The following is a 13,596-nucleotide window of genomic DNA, read 5'->3' as shown; positions in this document are numbered from 1 at the left end:
CGCACCAAGTCTAATAGGAGTTCTCCGGAAATATTCCTCTTAAACGTTTCTGCCCAATCAAATGTTCTTGTGTCTTTCAGCACTTCACATTAGATGGCCCCTTTGTCCGCTTCCAGGTTTTAATTTCATTAAGGGATTGCATGAATATTTCTATTAAAGCAGCAGTGAAATATGAAGCCGTGGACCTGCAGCGATCAGAGAGATTTATGGCTCTTTTTCATCACATCGAGAGAGAGTAAATTATTATTGCACCCTGAAATAGCGGGGCCTGAAACTGCTGGGACTCTCCTCAACGCTGTTCATTCCCTCGGTAATTACCTTCACAATTAAGTGGAATACACATCACAATGACAAATGGAAATAGTTTATATATTAATTATGCTTGGCAAAAGCGTTCATTATGAAAAGCCAATTTAACGGGACCTGCACTGTCTCTTTTATTGCAATAAATATTTTCAGTCATAATGGCACAAATGGGTATAGGCTACTGTTCAAATGTATTGCACTGCTTTTAAACACATTTGTGACTCATAATCTTTTTAATCAATTTAATTTGTGAGGACGGTTTCTTACAATGAGTAGTCCCAGTACAACACATTCAATGACAGACATGCACTACGTTATTAAAAGTCATGATAAAAGAAAATCAGATGCCGGTCCTGCTAATTGCTGCATTCTTTTTTTTTTTTTTTTTATGTAATTTTTTTGAACAAGGCGTGACATGGAGATTATTCGTGTTCCACTATAGTTTGCTTTGATAAGCTAGGTTTATCTCTTAAGTGAATCATTGGACCAAACAAACTTGTGAACGAGCATGAAAGCCAGGTGTCCTGTAGACGATGTGATGAGTACATACAATTCAGTCAGTGGTGTAATTTAGATGACCCGCGAGTCCCCTCTCTTCGTGACATGAGCTCGTGATTGACGACGTCACCACATGTCAGGCTAATTAAAATGAATTCATTTCATATCTGTCATGAACACAGCAAAGCTGCAACCTGACAGACGGGAAAACTCAGAGGTCTTTCTTTCTTCTTTCTTTCTTTGTTTCTTTCTTGCTATCTATCTATCTATCTATCTATCTATCTATCTATCTATCTATCTATCTATCTATCTATCTATCTATCTATCTTTTCTTCCTTTATTTCTTTCCTTTTCTTTCTTTCTTTCCTTCCTTCCTTCCTTCCTACCTGCAAATATAACATGATCTTAAAAATGAGTGTGCATGTGTGTGTGTGTGTGTGTGTTTCTCAAGTTCCGCTTTAACATTTCACTCACTGACTGAATAATGAGTTTGGATATGAGTAGAATTGCTTGGTGGAATTTCACACAATTCCCTAACCCTAACTCAGACAACCCAGATGCTATTTGCACTTAATATTAGCAAGATATTTCATGTGCTCTGCAAATCATTGATTGTCCATCATTGTGATCATAAAACTAAATAATTTGTTTTGAAAGTTTTTAGTACACATATACTGCTTTAAAAAAAAGAAACAAAAATACAAACCTAAACGAAACAGAAACAAGCGTTCATTAACAAATGTAAGTTACAGGTGATGACTGGAATATATTGTAGGGCTTATAGCTGAAAGGAATAAGTACAGTGTCAAAGACACTCTTTTTAAGTTAAGTATGGAGTGCCACAGGGATCAGTTTTAGGACCTCTGCTTTTCTCCTTATACATGCTTCCCCTGGGAGATATTATCAGGAATCATGGAATAAATTTCCACTGTTATGCTGACGATACCCAACTTTTTATTTCTTCAAAACCCAATGAAAATTCACAATTCTCCAAATTAGCATTGTGAATCAGTGAAATCAATGATTGGATGGCCAGAAATTTCAACTCAATTCCAATAAAACAGAGGTACTAATGACTGGACCAAAAACCTTTAAAAATAAGCAGCTAAAATATAATTTGACTCTCGATGGATGTACTGTTACTTCGTCTTCTACAGCAAAGAACTTGGGTGTTATATTTGATACCAATCTGTCCTTTGAAAATCAAATTTCCAATGTTTGTAGAACAGCATTCTTCCACCTGAGAAATATTGCTAAATTACGGCACATGCTGTCTGTTGCCGATGCCAAAAAGCATGCGTTCATGACCTCAAGGCTAGATTATTGTAATGCATTACTGAGAGGATGTCCAGCAAGTTTAATAAATAAACCTCAATTGGTTCAAAATGCAGCTGCCAGAGTGCTGACTAGATCCAAGAAATATGATCTTGTGGTTGCGATTAGGGGTTCTCGCTCTCAATGGGGCACGTGGTAAGTTGTGCATGGATCGTGGAGAATAGCATGAGCCTCCACATGCTACGAGCCATGTGATAAGATGCATGGATTGACGGTCTCAGAAGCGGAGGCAACTGAGACTTGTCCTCTGCCACCCCGATTGAGATGAGTAACCACGCCACCACAAGGACCTACTAAATAGTGGGAATTGGGCATTCCAAATTGGGAGAAAAGGGGATAAAAAAAAATCCACAAAAGAAGGTAGATCCTTTCCATACTTGGCTCCTAAACTATGGAATAGTCTCCCTAACACTGTTCAGGACGCAGACACACTCACTCAGTTTAAGTCTAGACTAAATACTCATCTATTTAGCCAGGAATACACCTAATTTATCCATCAACTCACACTTAAGCTGTTTTAGTTAGGTCTGCAGGAACCAGAAACATCAATCACGATCTATAACTCTACATAAAATTGAATGGCATCTATGCTAATATTAATTTTTTTCATATTCATATCCCAAGGTTACCAGAGCCTGCCAGATCCAGCTCCGTTCCTGCTTGTGTCAGACTCCACTGCTACGTGTCGCTGAGTGATGACGACAAACTACAGCCGGTGCTAGCCAGACATCACTTCAGTCTTTTGACTTCAGAGGATGAACTGATGCCAACTCCAACTGTAAGACAATGGATACTTCATATGCCACTGCCTGAACCTTGGATTTAGGATGGACCCCACCGAACCTCACCGAAATGACCTTCAGGTTGAACTGCGAAGCACCTCATTGATCTCTGCCTGCATCACCTTTGTTTATTGATGGACTACACTCTTGAAATGGAATACATAGACTATCAAATAATTGCCAACAAAAGCCTTCATCAGCCAACTAACAAAGGACAATACATCTACAGTATGTGAACTTCTGCAGTTAATCCAGGATTGACTTAAACGACATTAGTAATTAATCTTAAAGTTTTTTTTTTTAATTATTATTATTATTATTATTATTATTGAAAACACTGGACCTTAACGCTTACTTAATTTACTAATTTAAAACCATGACTTGCACTGCACATAAATAAGTAATATTGTCATTATATTCATGCTGGTTAGCTAGAGGGGAACTGGCCCCAACAGTGAGTCTGGTTTCTCCCAGAAGATTATTTTTCTCCATTAACCAACATCTTGTGGAGTTTTGTGTTTCTTGACACTGTCGCCTTCATCTTGCTCACTGGGGTTATAAATTCAGTTATTATATAATTATTTAATTTCTATACACAATTTACAATCATATTTCATCAAACTACACAATGATCACTCTAAGACTTTATATTCCAGTTTCATTTTCTGTTAATGCATGATTTCCTGTAAAGCTGCTTCAAAACGATGTGTGTTGTGAAAAGTGCTATACAAATAAAAATTTAGCAGTTAACCAGCCTCAACAGAGAGTTATGGAGACATATAACTCATGGAGTTGACATAAACATGTGACCCTTTTTTGACATCTTTCAAAATTAGAGACCTTTTGAGATGATTGGGTCCCCATTTTGTATTCTGAAGCAGCTCCAGGAGACTTGCTGTAGTGGCTCGTTATCCCTTTTCAGGTCTAAAAGGCAGGATATGATAAATCAATAACTCATAAATCCCTCCATAACATATATGAGAAACTGAGTGCTTTCCTTTCTTGCCATTTGCTGTCCAACAATCAGGATGCCAGGCAGTGAGTGGGAGACCTTTACTACAATATTAAGGAAATGTGTGCTGATGAGTTGATTATTGAATTTTAGTTTGCTGTATTTTTAAAAATCAATTGCAATTATGCACTAAAGTAAATGTATGTAATAAAAATAACTAAAGCTATTTTAATTATTTAGATATTAGACATTTTTGTTATTTAGATATCATAAAGATATTTAAACCTTTATTATTCTGAAGCTCTTATTTTGGGTAGCCTGAAGGCTACATCTTGGAAAACACTATTTTAAGCTCGGATTTTTCAGTATAATTGTTTGAAAGTTTTCCTTTTGCAAAGCCACATATAAAAACAAGATCATTGTTAGATAAATTCCAAATTATTTACATAATTAAAAAAAGGCATTTTGTAATACTGTATAACCTTGTTTAAAAGCAACTTAGAGTACATGATCCAGTTAAATTTCCTGGCGAGAAAATCCCTTGCACTGCCACTGTTCTCCTTTTTTTGCTGGGATTCATCCAGGAAGTAATTGTGACATGTTGCAAGTTATTGACCCCGTTTTTAACCAATCGCTTTGTAGGAAGTGGTGTGTTCCCCAATCACATTTCATCATGCTACTAAGTGGGCGGGATATTCTCTGTGTTGAGTTTAATTCGTAAAGCAATAGGAACGATTTCGGTTTTGTTTTCTGTGATTTCCAGTCGTTGAACTGAAGTGCGTTCGGCTGAACATTCAGTAAAATCAGGTAAAAATTCGCCTTTTATGTATTAAAACTGCTCGTCGGTAAAAAACGTAAATAATAATAATAATAATAAAAAAATAACCGTAATACATCGCTGGAATCACTAGATGAATCTAGAAAAGACCAGAGCGACACATGACTGAAGTTTGTGTCCATCGAACATGTCAGAACAGACCACCGGATTGTGGAGGTTCCCAAATAACTGGCTTAATTCTCGCTAAGTGATGGCTCCAAATAACTTACATGTACAAGTGTAAGTTAGTGGGAAATTGGGTTTTCGAGGCAAAAGAAAGTTGACCTGCTGCTGAGTCATTAGCTAGCTAGTCAAAGAACCTTTAGCCAAGATGCTAACAGAGAAGTTCAGTGGATCTGACTGAAGACAAAACACATGAACTCTTGTGTCCTCAACAGCGTCAGTACTCTCTTATACCTGCAGGTCTAAAGCACATGTTTATAAATTATGATGAACATGTGGTATTACTTCTTTGCTGGACATTTATGTTAGCAAGCTAACTAGCCTGGCTTGATGTTCAACAAATCAAGGTGTCTCTTATGAGACGCACTTTTTTTCTAGAACATGTTCCGCTCAGACGTGGTGCTTGGCAGGGCAGGGAAAAACTGTTTACACACGCTGATATGTTAATATATATATATATATATATATATATATATATATATATATATATATATATATATATGTATGAACTTGAACCTATTGTGGCCAATCATAATTGTATTAAGTATTTAGGGTGCAGTAATGTTTCAAATTAAACATTCCTCCTTGATTTTATTGACCAATGTTTATTGGCACTGGTAAACCAGAGTACAGTCATATGAGAGGCTGGTATTCATTATGGTTTGTAAAAGTTATCCAGATTTCTCACCCTTTTTCTTTCTCTTTCTTTCAGGCAAAGACAGCACTTTGTTGCACTGCACATCGGCTACTTCTGTTGACTACTGCTCAATGGAAAAAGTGTAATCATGTTCAGTTTTGAGGGAGATTTCAGGAGAACACCCAAGGTATCCCTTGGGGGTGCTAGCAGAAAAGTACGTTTGGAATATGCTACACTTGCTAAATTGCCATGCTGCTGCTGGGTCTGTTTATTTTATTTTGTCTCACATATACATCTCCGTATTTGTACAGGAGGAAAAAGCATCACTTCTTCATCGAACACAAGAAGAAAGAAGGAAAAGAGAGGTAAGCATTGGCCATGATGGCACTTTACAACTGATTGTGAAAATATGTGCTGAGAAATGCACAGAAACCGTATCTATTGCTATTCATTCTATAGATGTGATAGTCTCGTCTCCTTTTATAAAAGTGGGAGGGAAAACCAGGTTGAATATATGGCATGCCTTTTACACAGTCATAGTTAACAGCATGAATATAATGCCAATATTAGTTATTTGTGTGCAGTGCAAGTCATGGTTTAAAATTAGTAATCTAAGTAAGTGTTAAGGACTGGTGTTTAAAGAGAGATTTTGTATGAACTGTAAGATTAATGACTATTGTTTTTGAAGTCCATCCTAGATTAACTGCAGAAGTTCACATACTGTAGATGTATTGTCCTTTGTTAGTTGGCTGATGAAGGCTTTTGTTGGCAATTATTTGATAGTCTATGCATTCCATTTCAAGAGTGTAGTCCATCAATAAACAAAGGTGATGCAGGCAGAGATTAATGAGGTGCATCGCAGTTCAACCGGCAGGTCATTTTAGGTGAGGTTCGGTGGGGTCCATCCTAAATCCAAGGTTTAGGCAGTGGCATATGAAGTATCCATTGTCTTAAAGTTGGAGTTGACATCAGTTCATCCTCTGAAGTCAAAAGACTGAAGTGATGTCTGGCTAGCCCTGGCTGTAGTTTGTCGTCATCACTCAGCGACACGTATCATTGGAGTCCGACACAAGCAGGAAAGGAGCTGGATTATTCTATCTGAGACAGGGAAGCAAATAGAATAATATTAGAGTAGATGCCATTCAGTTTTTTGCAGAGTTATAGATTATGAGAAATGTTTCTGAGAAATGTTTCTGGTTCCGGCAGACCTAACTAAAGCAGCCTAATTGTGAGGTGATGGATAAATTAGATGTATGCTTGGCTAAATAGATGAGTCTTTAGTCTAGACTTAAATTGAGCGAGTGTGTCTGCATCCTGAGCAGAGTTGGAGAATATTCCATAGTTTTGGAGCCAAATAGGAAAAGGATCTACCTCCTTTTGTGGATTTTGATGTTCTAGAAACTATTAACAGGCCAGAATTTTGTGATTGTAATGAACATGATGGTCACTTAAGTACTGTGGAGCTAGACCATTCAAAGCTGTATTTAACAGAATTTTTAAATTGATATGAAATTTAACAGGTAGCCAATGTAACAATGACAAAATTGGGCTAATATGATCATATTTCTTGGTTCTAGTCAGCACCCTGGCAGCTGCATTTTGAACCAATTGAAGTTTATTTATTGAACTTGCAGGACATCCTCTCAGTAATGCATTACAATAATCTAGCCTTGAGGTCATGAACGCATGTTTTTTGGCATCGGCAACAGACAGCATGTGCCGTAACTTAGCAATATTTCTGAGTTGGAAGAATGCTGTTCTACAAACATTGGAAATTTGATTTTCAAAGGACAGATTGGTATCAAATATAACACTTAAGTTCTTTGCTGTAGAAGACGATGTAACAGTACATCAATCAAGAGTCAAATGGTATTTTAATGGCTTATTTTTAGAGGTTTCTTTGTCCAATAATTAGTACCTCTGTTTTGTTGGAATTGAGTAGAAGGAAATTTCTAGCCATCCAATCTTTGATTTCATTGATACACTCTGCTAATTTGGAGAATTGTGATTTCATCAGGCTTAGAAGAAATAAAAAGTAGGGTGTATCGTCAGCATAACAGTGGAAACTTATTCTACGATTCCAGGTAATGTCTCCCAGTGGAAGCATATCTAAGGAGAAAAGCAGAGGCCCTAAAACTGATCCCTGTGGTACTCCATACTTTTGTTTGATTTGACAATTCCTCGTTTACACATACAAAGTGATAGCGGTCTGATAAACAGGACCTGAACCATGCTAATGCAAGTCCACTAATGCCAACGTAATTCTCCAGCCTATTCAAGAGAATGACGTGATCTATGGTGTCGAAGGCAGCACTAAGATCTAAAAGCACTAGAAGTGAAATGCAGCTGCGATCAGACGATAAGAGCAAGTCATTTGTAACTCTGATAAGTGCAGTCTCTGTACAGTGATGGGGCCTAAATCCTGACTGAAATTGTTCATATATACCATTTCTCTGTAGAAATTATATAGTTGGGAGGACACTACATTTTCTAGTAATTTCAACATAAATGGGAGATTTAAATCAGTCTATAATTAGCCAATTCGGTAGGATCAAGCTGTGGCTTCTTAATAAGTGGTTTGATAACTGCCATTTTAACGTTTCTTGGGACATGTCCTAAGGATAGCGAGGAGTTAATAATATTAAGAAGAGGTTCTGAGATTACAGGGAATATCTCTTTTAAAAGCTTAGTTGGTATTGGATCTAACATACATGTTGTGGCTTTTGATTTTATTATATGTTTTGTTAGCTCTTCATGACCTATGACAGCGAAGGATTGAAGTTGCTCGACTGTTTTCTGAGATGCTGTGACAGTTGATTGCATAATTCCAATTTTATTTCTGATGATTTCTATTTTATCAGTAAAGAATATCTGGTTCAGTCAAGGCTTTATTCCGAACCAATTTAGCCACATTACTGAATAAACACCTAGCGGTGTTGTGGTTATTTTCTATGAGTTTGCTAAAATATTATTCTGAACTGGCAGCTTTTAATGCCTGTCTGTAGCTACAGACAAATATCCTACCATGCACCACGAAATACCTTTTAATTTTGTATTCTTCCACTTGTGCTCCATTTTCCGAGCTGCTCTCTTGAGAGCATGAGTGTGATCATTGTACAATGGTGCGGGGCTTTTTTCTTTAATCAAAGGGGGGCGACACTATCAAGAGTGCTAGAGAAGACTGTATTTATATTTTCTGTTATTACTTCAAGTTCTTCTAGACTTTTCGGCTTACTGAGTATGTGAGACAATTCTGGAAGATTATTAGTGAAGCTATCTTTAGTGGTTGAAAGAATAGTTCTACCTGAACGATAGCATGGTGTTGATTGAGTAGCAGCAAACAAGAGAAGAGGTAATGATCTGAGACGTCATCGCTCTGCGTCAGAATTTCTATAGTATCAACATCAACTCCATATGACAGAATTAAATCTAGCATATGATTATGGCAATGAGTTGGTCCTGTCATATTTTGTCTGACTATTATTAGAATATTGATGAATGCTAATCCCAATGTGTCATTTTCAATATCTATGTGAATGTTGAAGTCACCAACAATTAAAGCTCTATCTACAGATCAGATATAAAATGTGCAAATTCACAAAGGAAATTCGGCCCGGGTGATCTCTATACTCTGTAGCAAGGGCAAAAGACGACAGAGATTTTTAAAAATGTATATCTGATGGTGTCACATTAAACGTTATTAGTTCAAAAGACTTAAACTATAATATCCTGTCCTCTGATTAACACCAAAAACTTCACTGTAAATTGTAGCAACACCTCCTCCTCGACCCTTCAGACGAGGCTCATGTTTATAGCAATAACCTGGGGGAGTAGATTCATTTAAACTAATGTATTCATCCGGTTTAAGCCAGTTTTCAGTCAAACAGGGCACATCCAAACTATGATCTGTAATAATTTCATTTACAGTTAGTGCTTTGGTTGAAAGAGATCTAATGTTTAGTTGCCTTACCTTTATATGATGTTTATCTTCAAAAATGTTTTTTAAAAGATTTAGTGAGGGATTTGTGTTTGGTAGTTCGGGGAACAGACACAGTCTCTATATGATATCTAGGTGATACAGTCTCTATGTGTTGTAGTTTATGTGACCTGTGTGACATCTCAAGGCAGCTAGCAGACATTCGTATTAGCCAGTTTGTCTGCTTTCTGACAAGGGCCCCAGTTAGTCAGAAACTATCAGTATTAAGACTATGAGCCAAATTACTAGAGAGGAGAGCGTCACCTTCCCTGGAGGGATGGAGTCTGTCTCTCTTTATCAGGTCAGGTCTACCCCAAAAACTCTTCCAATTGTCTATAAATCCTATTGTTAAAGATGACACACAAATCCCTCATATTAAGGATTGAGTATGATGTAAAATGTTACTACACACTGCAGTCACAATATGACTTTCACACTCACGCTTGTTACATATAGCTAATTACCCATACCAGACACTCTGCTTGAATGTGGACAGTTGAATGTGTTTTCAGAATAGAGCACAGATGTAAGGAATTTCAGTGTGAATTTGTGTGAATAATGGATTGGAGATGATGGATTTTACTCATCTTTGCATTTCTCACAGGATGAGAGGAAAAGGCTAAAAAACTCAATCATCATCCAGTCATACATAAGGGGATACCAAGACAGGAAACAGCAAGTATGTGCACTTTAAACTCTACAAGTGTCAAAGTGTTTCTTCAAGAAAACAGCATGCTCATATTTTTGTGAAATTTCTGAATGTTCATGTCTTTATACTGGTTGGTTTTATTTAATGTAGTATGCCGTTCAGAGGGGCCACTTTGACCACTGTGTGTGTCAGTGCCAGTCAGGCTCCGGCCCTCAACTTGCAGACAGTGGCACTCTCAGCCAACTAGTTCGCAAGCTTCTCTTTTTTTACAGACTGAATGAAGACTCTCACAGAATGGTAAGGACTGACCTCAAATATGTTCAGACTTTTCTGTTTAAAAACTGTTGAAAACTGGATCAATTGTAATTGTTAAAGGAATATTGTGGGTTCAATACCAAGTTAAGCTTAATCAACAGCTTTGGTAACATAATGCTGATTAAAAATTATTTTGACTCGTCCCTCCTTTAGTTTAAAAAATAAAATAGAAATCTGGGTTACAGTGAGGCACTTACAATAGAAGTGAAAGGCGACAATCTGTAAATGTTAAAATACTTACTGTTTCAAAAGTATAGCCAGAAGATGTAAACAATATTCGAGTTAACATGATTTTAGTGTGATAAAGTTGCTTACCAACCTTTTCTGTGTGAAGTTATATCTAATTTTACAACTTGGTTGCCATGAAAACATAACTGCGTAAGCCTGGTAATTTAGTAGTCTGTTGGAAAAAAAGGTGATTGAAACAGTTTTCCAGCATTTTCCAGCTCAAATAATACACTAGTTTTAACAGAAGAATTAATGTGTGCTTTTATAAAATTATAAGCTTCACATTTCTGCATTTAAACCCTTAGAAAATTGTCCCCATTCACTTCCATTGTAAGATCAGTAATGTAACCTCTGTTTTTTCTTTTTTCTTTCTTTTTTTTTTTTTTTTTTTAAAGGAGGGATGAGTTGAAATTTTTTTTTGTGGTTATCAACATTATGCCACAAATGCTGTCGATTGAGCTTAACTTGTATTGAACCCGGAACATTCCTTTAACTTGTTTTAAACCTGGAATATTCCTTTAATTGCCATTTTAGAGCGGATTGATTTAAGAAAAACCGGTAGTTTTCCTTGAGTGACCATAGACGGGTTCATGGTTGAACATGCCCTACATGCATTAAAAATATATTTCATGGCTTTTGAACATTGTTTACATGTTTGAAGCATCAAAAAAAAATTTTTTTTTTTAAGTGTTATAGTGGGCTTTATAAGTATTCTAGATTTTTTAATTCAAAGGACAAGCTTTGGAATCATGTGTTTTTATTGATGTTGATTTATGAATAAAATTGTGTAAATGTGTGAACCGTTGTAGATCTGGATGTGTCAGAGTTTGGTAAAGCACCATGCTCAGTTTGTCAAGCTGCTGGTGGGGCCAGAAAGACAGAGCTGTCTGTTTCAGATCAAGAGAATACTGGGACACTGTTGCAGGTACACAACTAGATGTTGCCCATAATATGCTGCTTTGTGAAGCACCTTCCCCAAAAGGAACATGTCTAGTCAGAGAGACAATTGAACCTCAAGACCTGCTTAAGATAATGGCTTCTGTCATTAGAGCAGCATGTGTTGGTCACTAAGGGTTTTTGTGTCTGTTCAAGGATGCTACAAGCATGTGAAGATGATGGTCAGAATGTAACGGTCCCGATGCGGATGCTGGAGGTCTTCTGCACTGAGAGAACCTACTTGCCCTTTCTACAGGATGCAAACTGTGTCACTGCACTTATTGAGCAAATTTTGCACTATATGGTTCAGAATGGTACAACTCTTGCCTTATTTTTGAATTGTGTTTGTCATACAATGAGGCAGTATATGTTATTTTCTACTTCTGCCTTTATCTTTTAGGATACTACAGATCTCTGTATGTTTTGGTGAATCACAAGTTGCCATCAAGTCTGGAGTACAGCGATGCCCCCTCCATTCCACTGGCACATGTGCTGCTAGAACATATACTCAAACCTCTGCACTTTACATATAGCTCCTGCCCTCCAGAGGCCAGGTATATATGCAAACGTGTACATACAGTGAAAAATCAAACCAGATCACAGTTTTAATAGCCTTTACAGCGTACAATTTACATGCTCAATAGTGTTACGCCTGGATGGACAAGGAGTGCACTCATTTTGAGCTGTTAGCCAAAAGTCTTTTTTATGGTGTGTGTGTGGTGGATGGGTCCCCCCTGTAAAAGATTGCCCACTAACAACTTATTGGAGACCCTTCACTTTATCCTTCCAGGGCATCCATGGGTAGTAATTACCTCAGTGCTGTGTTTACAGTCAATAGTAAAATCCAGGCAGACCCATTGACTCAAAATGTTATGTTTACTGAACATTTACCCTCCATTCTAACTCTCTGAGTGACAACACTGCTGTTTTCTTTTCTCTCTGAAGAACGACAAGAGCGCGAGAGAAGAAGATTGTGCATACAGTCTTATATTTGTCCATTCTCTCTCTCTGACTCTCTGTCTCTCTCTCTCACACACAGACAAGCCAGCCAGATGTTGTACTAATTCATTTATGTGGAAGATTCAGATTGAAATTAGTCTTTTAATTTACTCTGGATGTCAATGCAATTTTAATTGAAATTGTTGTACAGTAATCATTTATGTAATAAAAGAACAACAAATGCAAAATAGGTAGATGTATGCCAAATAGCAATTAACACAAATTTGTGTAAAGCTCCTGTCCTTGCTGACCATAGAGGACAGCGTTGTTTGTTGTCTCATAGATGCAGACCTCATATGTGGTGAATAACAGCATGCAGATAAATCTAGAGAGGCTTTGCTCCATTATGCAGTTATTATATACATATTTTATAGACCCGTTGTCAATCAGAGGCTAGTTTATGGTGTAAATCATGTTAAGCTCAGTATAAATGGGAGATGCATACATATGAAGTGGATTTAGTTTATAACAATTAGAATATGATCATGTTAAGATTCTTTTGTCCTCAAAATGTAGACAAAAAAAAGTGTAATGAGGACAAGAATATTAAGTGAGAAAGCTTTGGTTCACAGACATTTCCTGTTCTTTCTTTTTTCTCTCTCTTATTAACAGACAGTTTGTGTTTTCGGCCTTCACTGAGGACTTCATTTCAGCGCCTTTCACTGAACAAATCTATAATTTCTTCTTGCCAGCTTTGGCAGACCCAAGACTAGCTTTCCCTTTCCAGAACTTCCTTTGGTCGCTCCAGGCCACCATAGCCTCTTCAGCCCAGGTCCAAGATCAGGCCCCCTGGCTCTTTTATTTTGTACTATCAGTTGGAGAAACAGGACTGGGTAAGTTTATGTATTATATGTAAATAAATATTAGTACAAAAAAACAAAAAGGCTTTCTTGGAGCTTCCACTGTAAATATGTGTATTCATAATGACATGTTTGAGTATATTGTACTGTATGTCCCTTTTGTCATTAAGGAGTTTGTGTTTG

The 13,596-nt window shown here is 37.0% G+C and overlaps 1 protein-coding gene across 3 annotated transcripts in view; it reads left to right on the top strand.

Annotated features, from left to right (window-relative positions):
* Positions 1 to 4,545: 4,545 nt before the first annotated feature.
* ube3c (ubiquitin protein ligase E3C) overlaps positions 4,546 to 13,596 on the top strand; it is a 40,135-nt gene continuing 31,084 nt past the window's right edge. For all 3 annotated transcript variants that reach the window (XM_051703601.1, XM_051703608.1, XM_051703617.1), the window contains exons 1-9: positions 4,546 to 4,680; positions 5,586 to 5,724; positions 5,822 to 5,875; positions 10,091 to 10,165; positions 10,286 to 10,432; positions 11,488 to 11,603; positions 11,771 to 11,928; positions 12,015 to 12,168; positions 13,226 to 13,446. In XM_051703601.1, the coding sequence (XP_051559561.1) occupies positions 5,659 to 5,724; positions 5,822 to 5,875; positions 10,091 to 10,165; positions 10,286 to 10,432; positions 11,488 to 11,603; positions 11,771 to 11,928; positions 12,015 to 12,168; positions 13,226 to 13,446 (991 nt within the window). In that variant the 5' untranslated portion in view covers positions 4,546 to 4,680; positions 5,586 to 5,658. The remainder of the gene's footprint in view (positions 4,681 to 5,585; positions 5,725 to 5,821; positions 5,876 to 10,090; positions 10,166 to 10,285; positions 10,433 to 11,487; positions 11,604 to 11,770; positions 11,929 to 12,014; positions 12,169 to 13,225; positions 13,447 to 13,596) is intronic.

This window comes from Myxocyprinus asiaticus, chromosome 1, assembly GCF_019703515.2.
Source record: "Myxocyprinus asiaticus isolate MX2 ecotype Aquarium Trade chromosome 1, UBuf_Myxa_2, whole genome shotgun sequence".
NCBI lineage: Eukaryota > Metazoa > Chordata > Actinopteri > Cypriniformes > Catostomidae > Myxocyprinus > Myxocyprinus asiaticus.
This window is presented reverse-complemented; position numbering and strand designations above follow the sequence as displayed.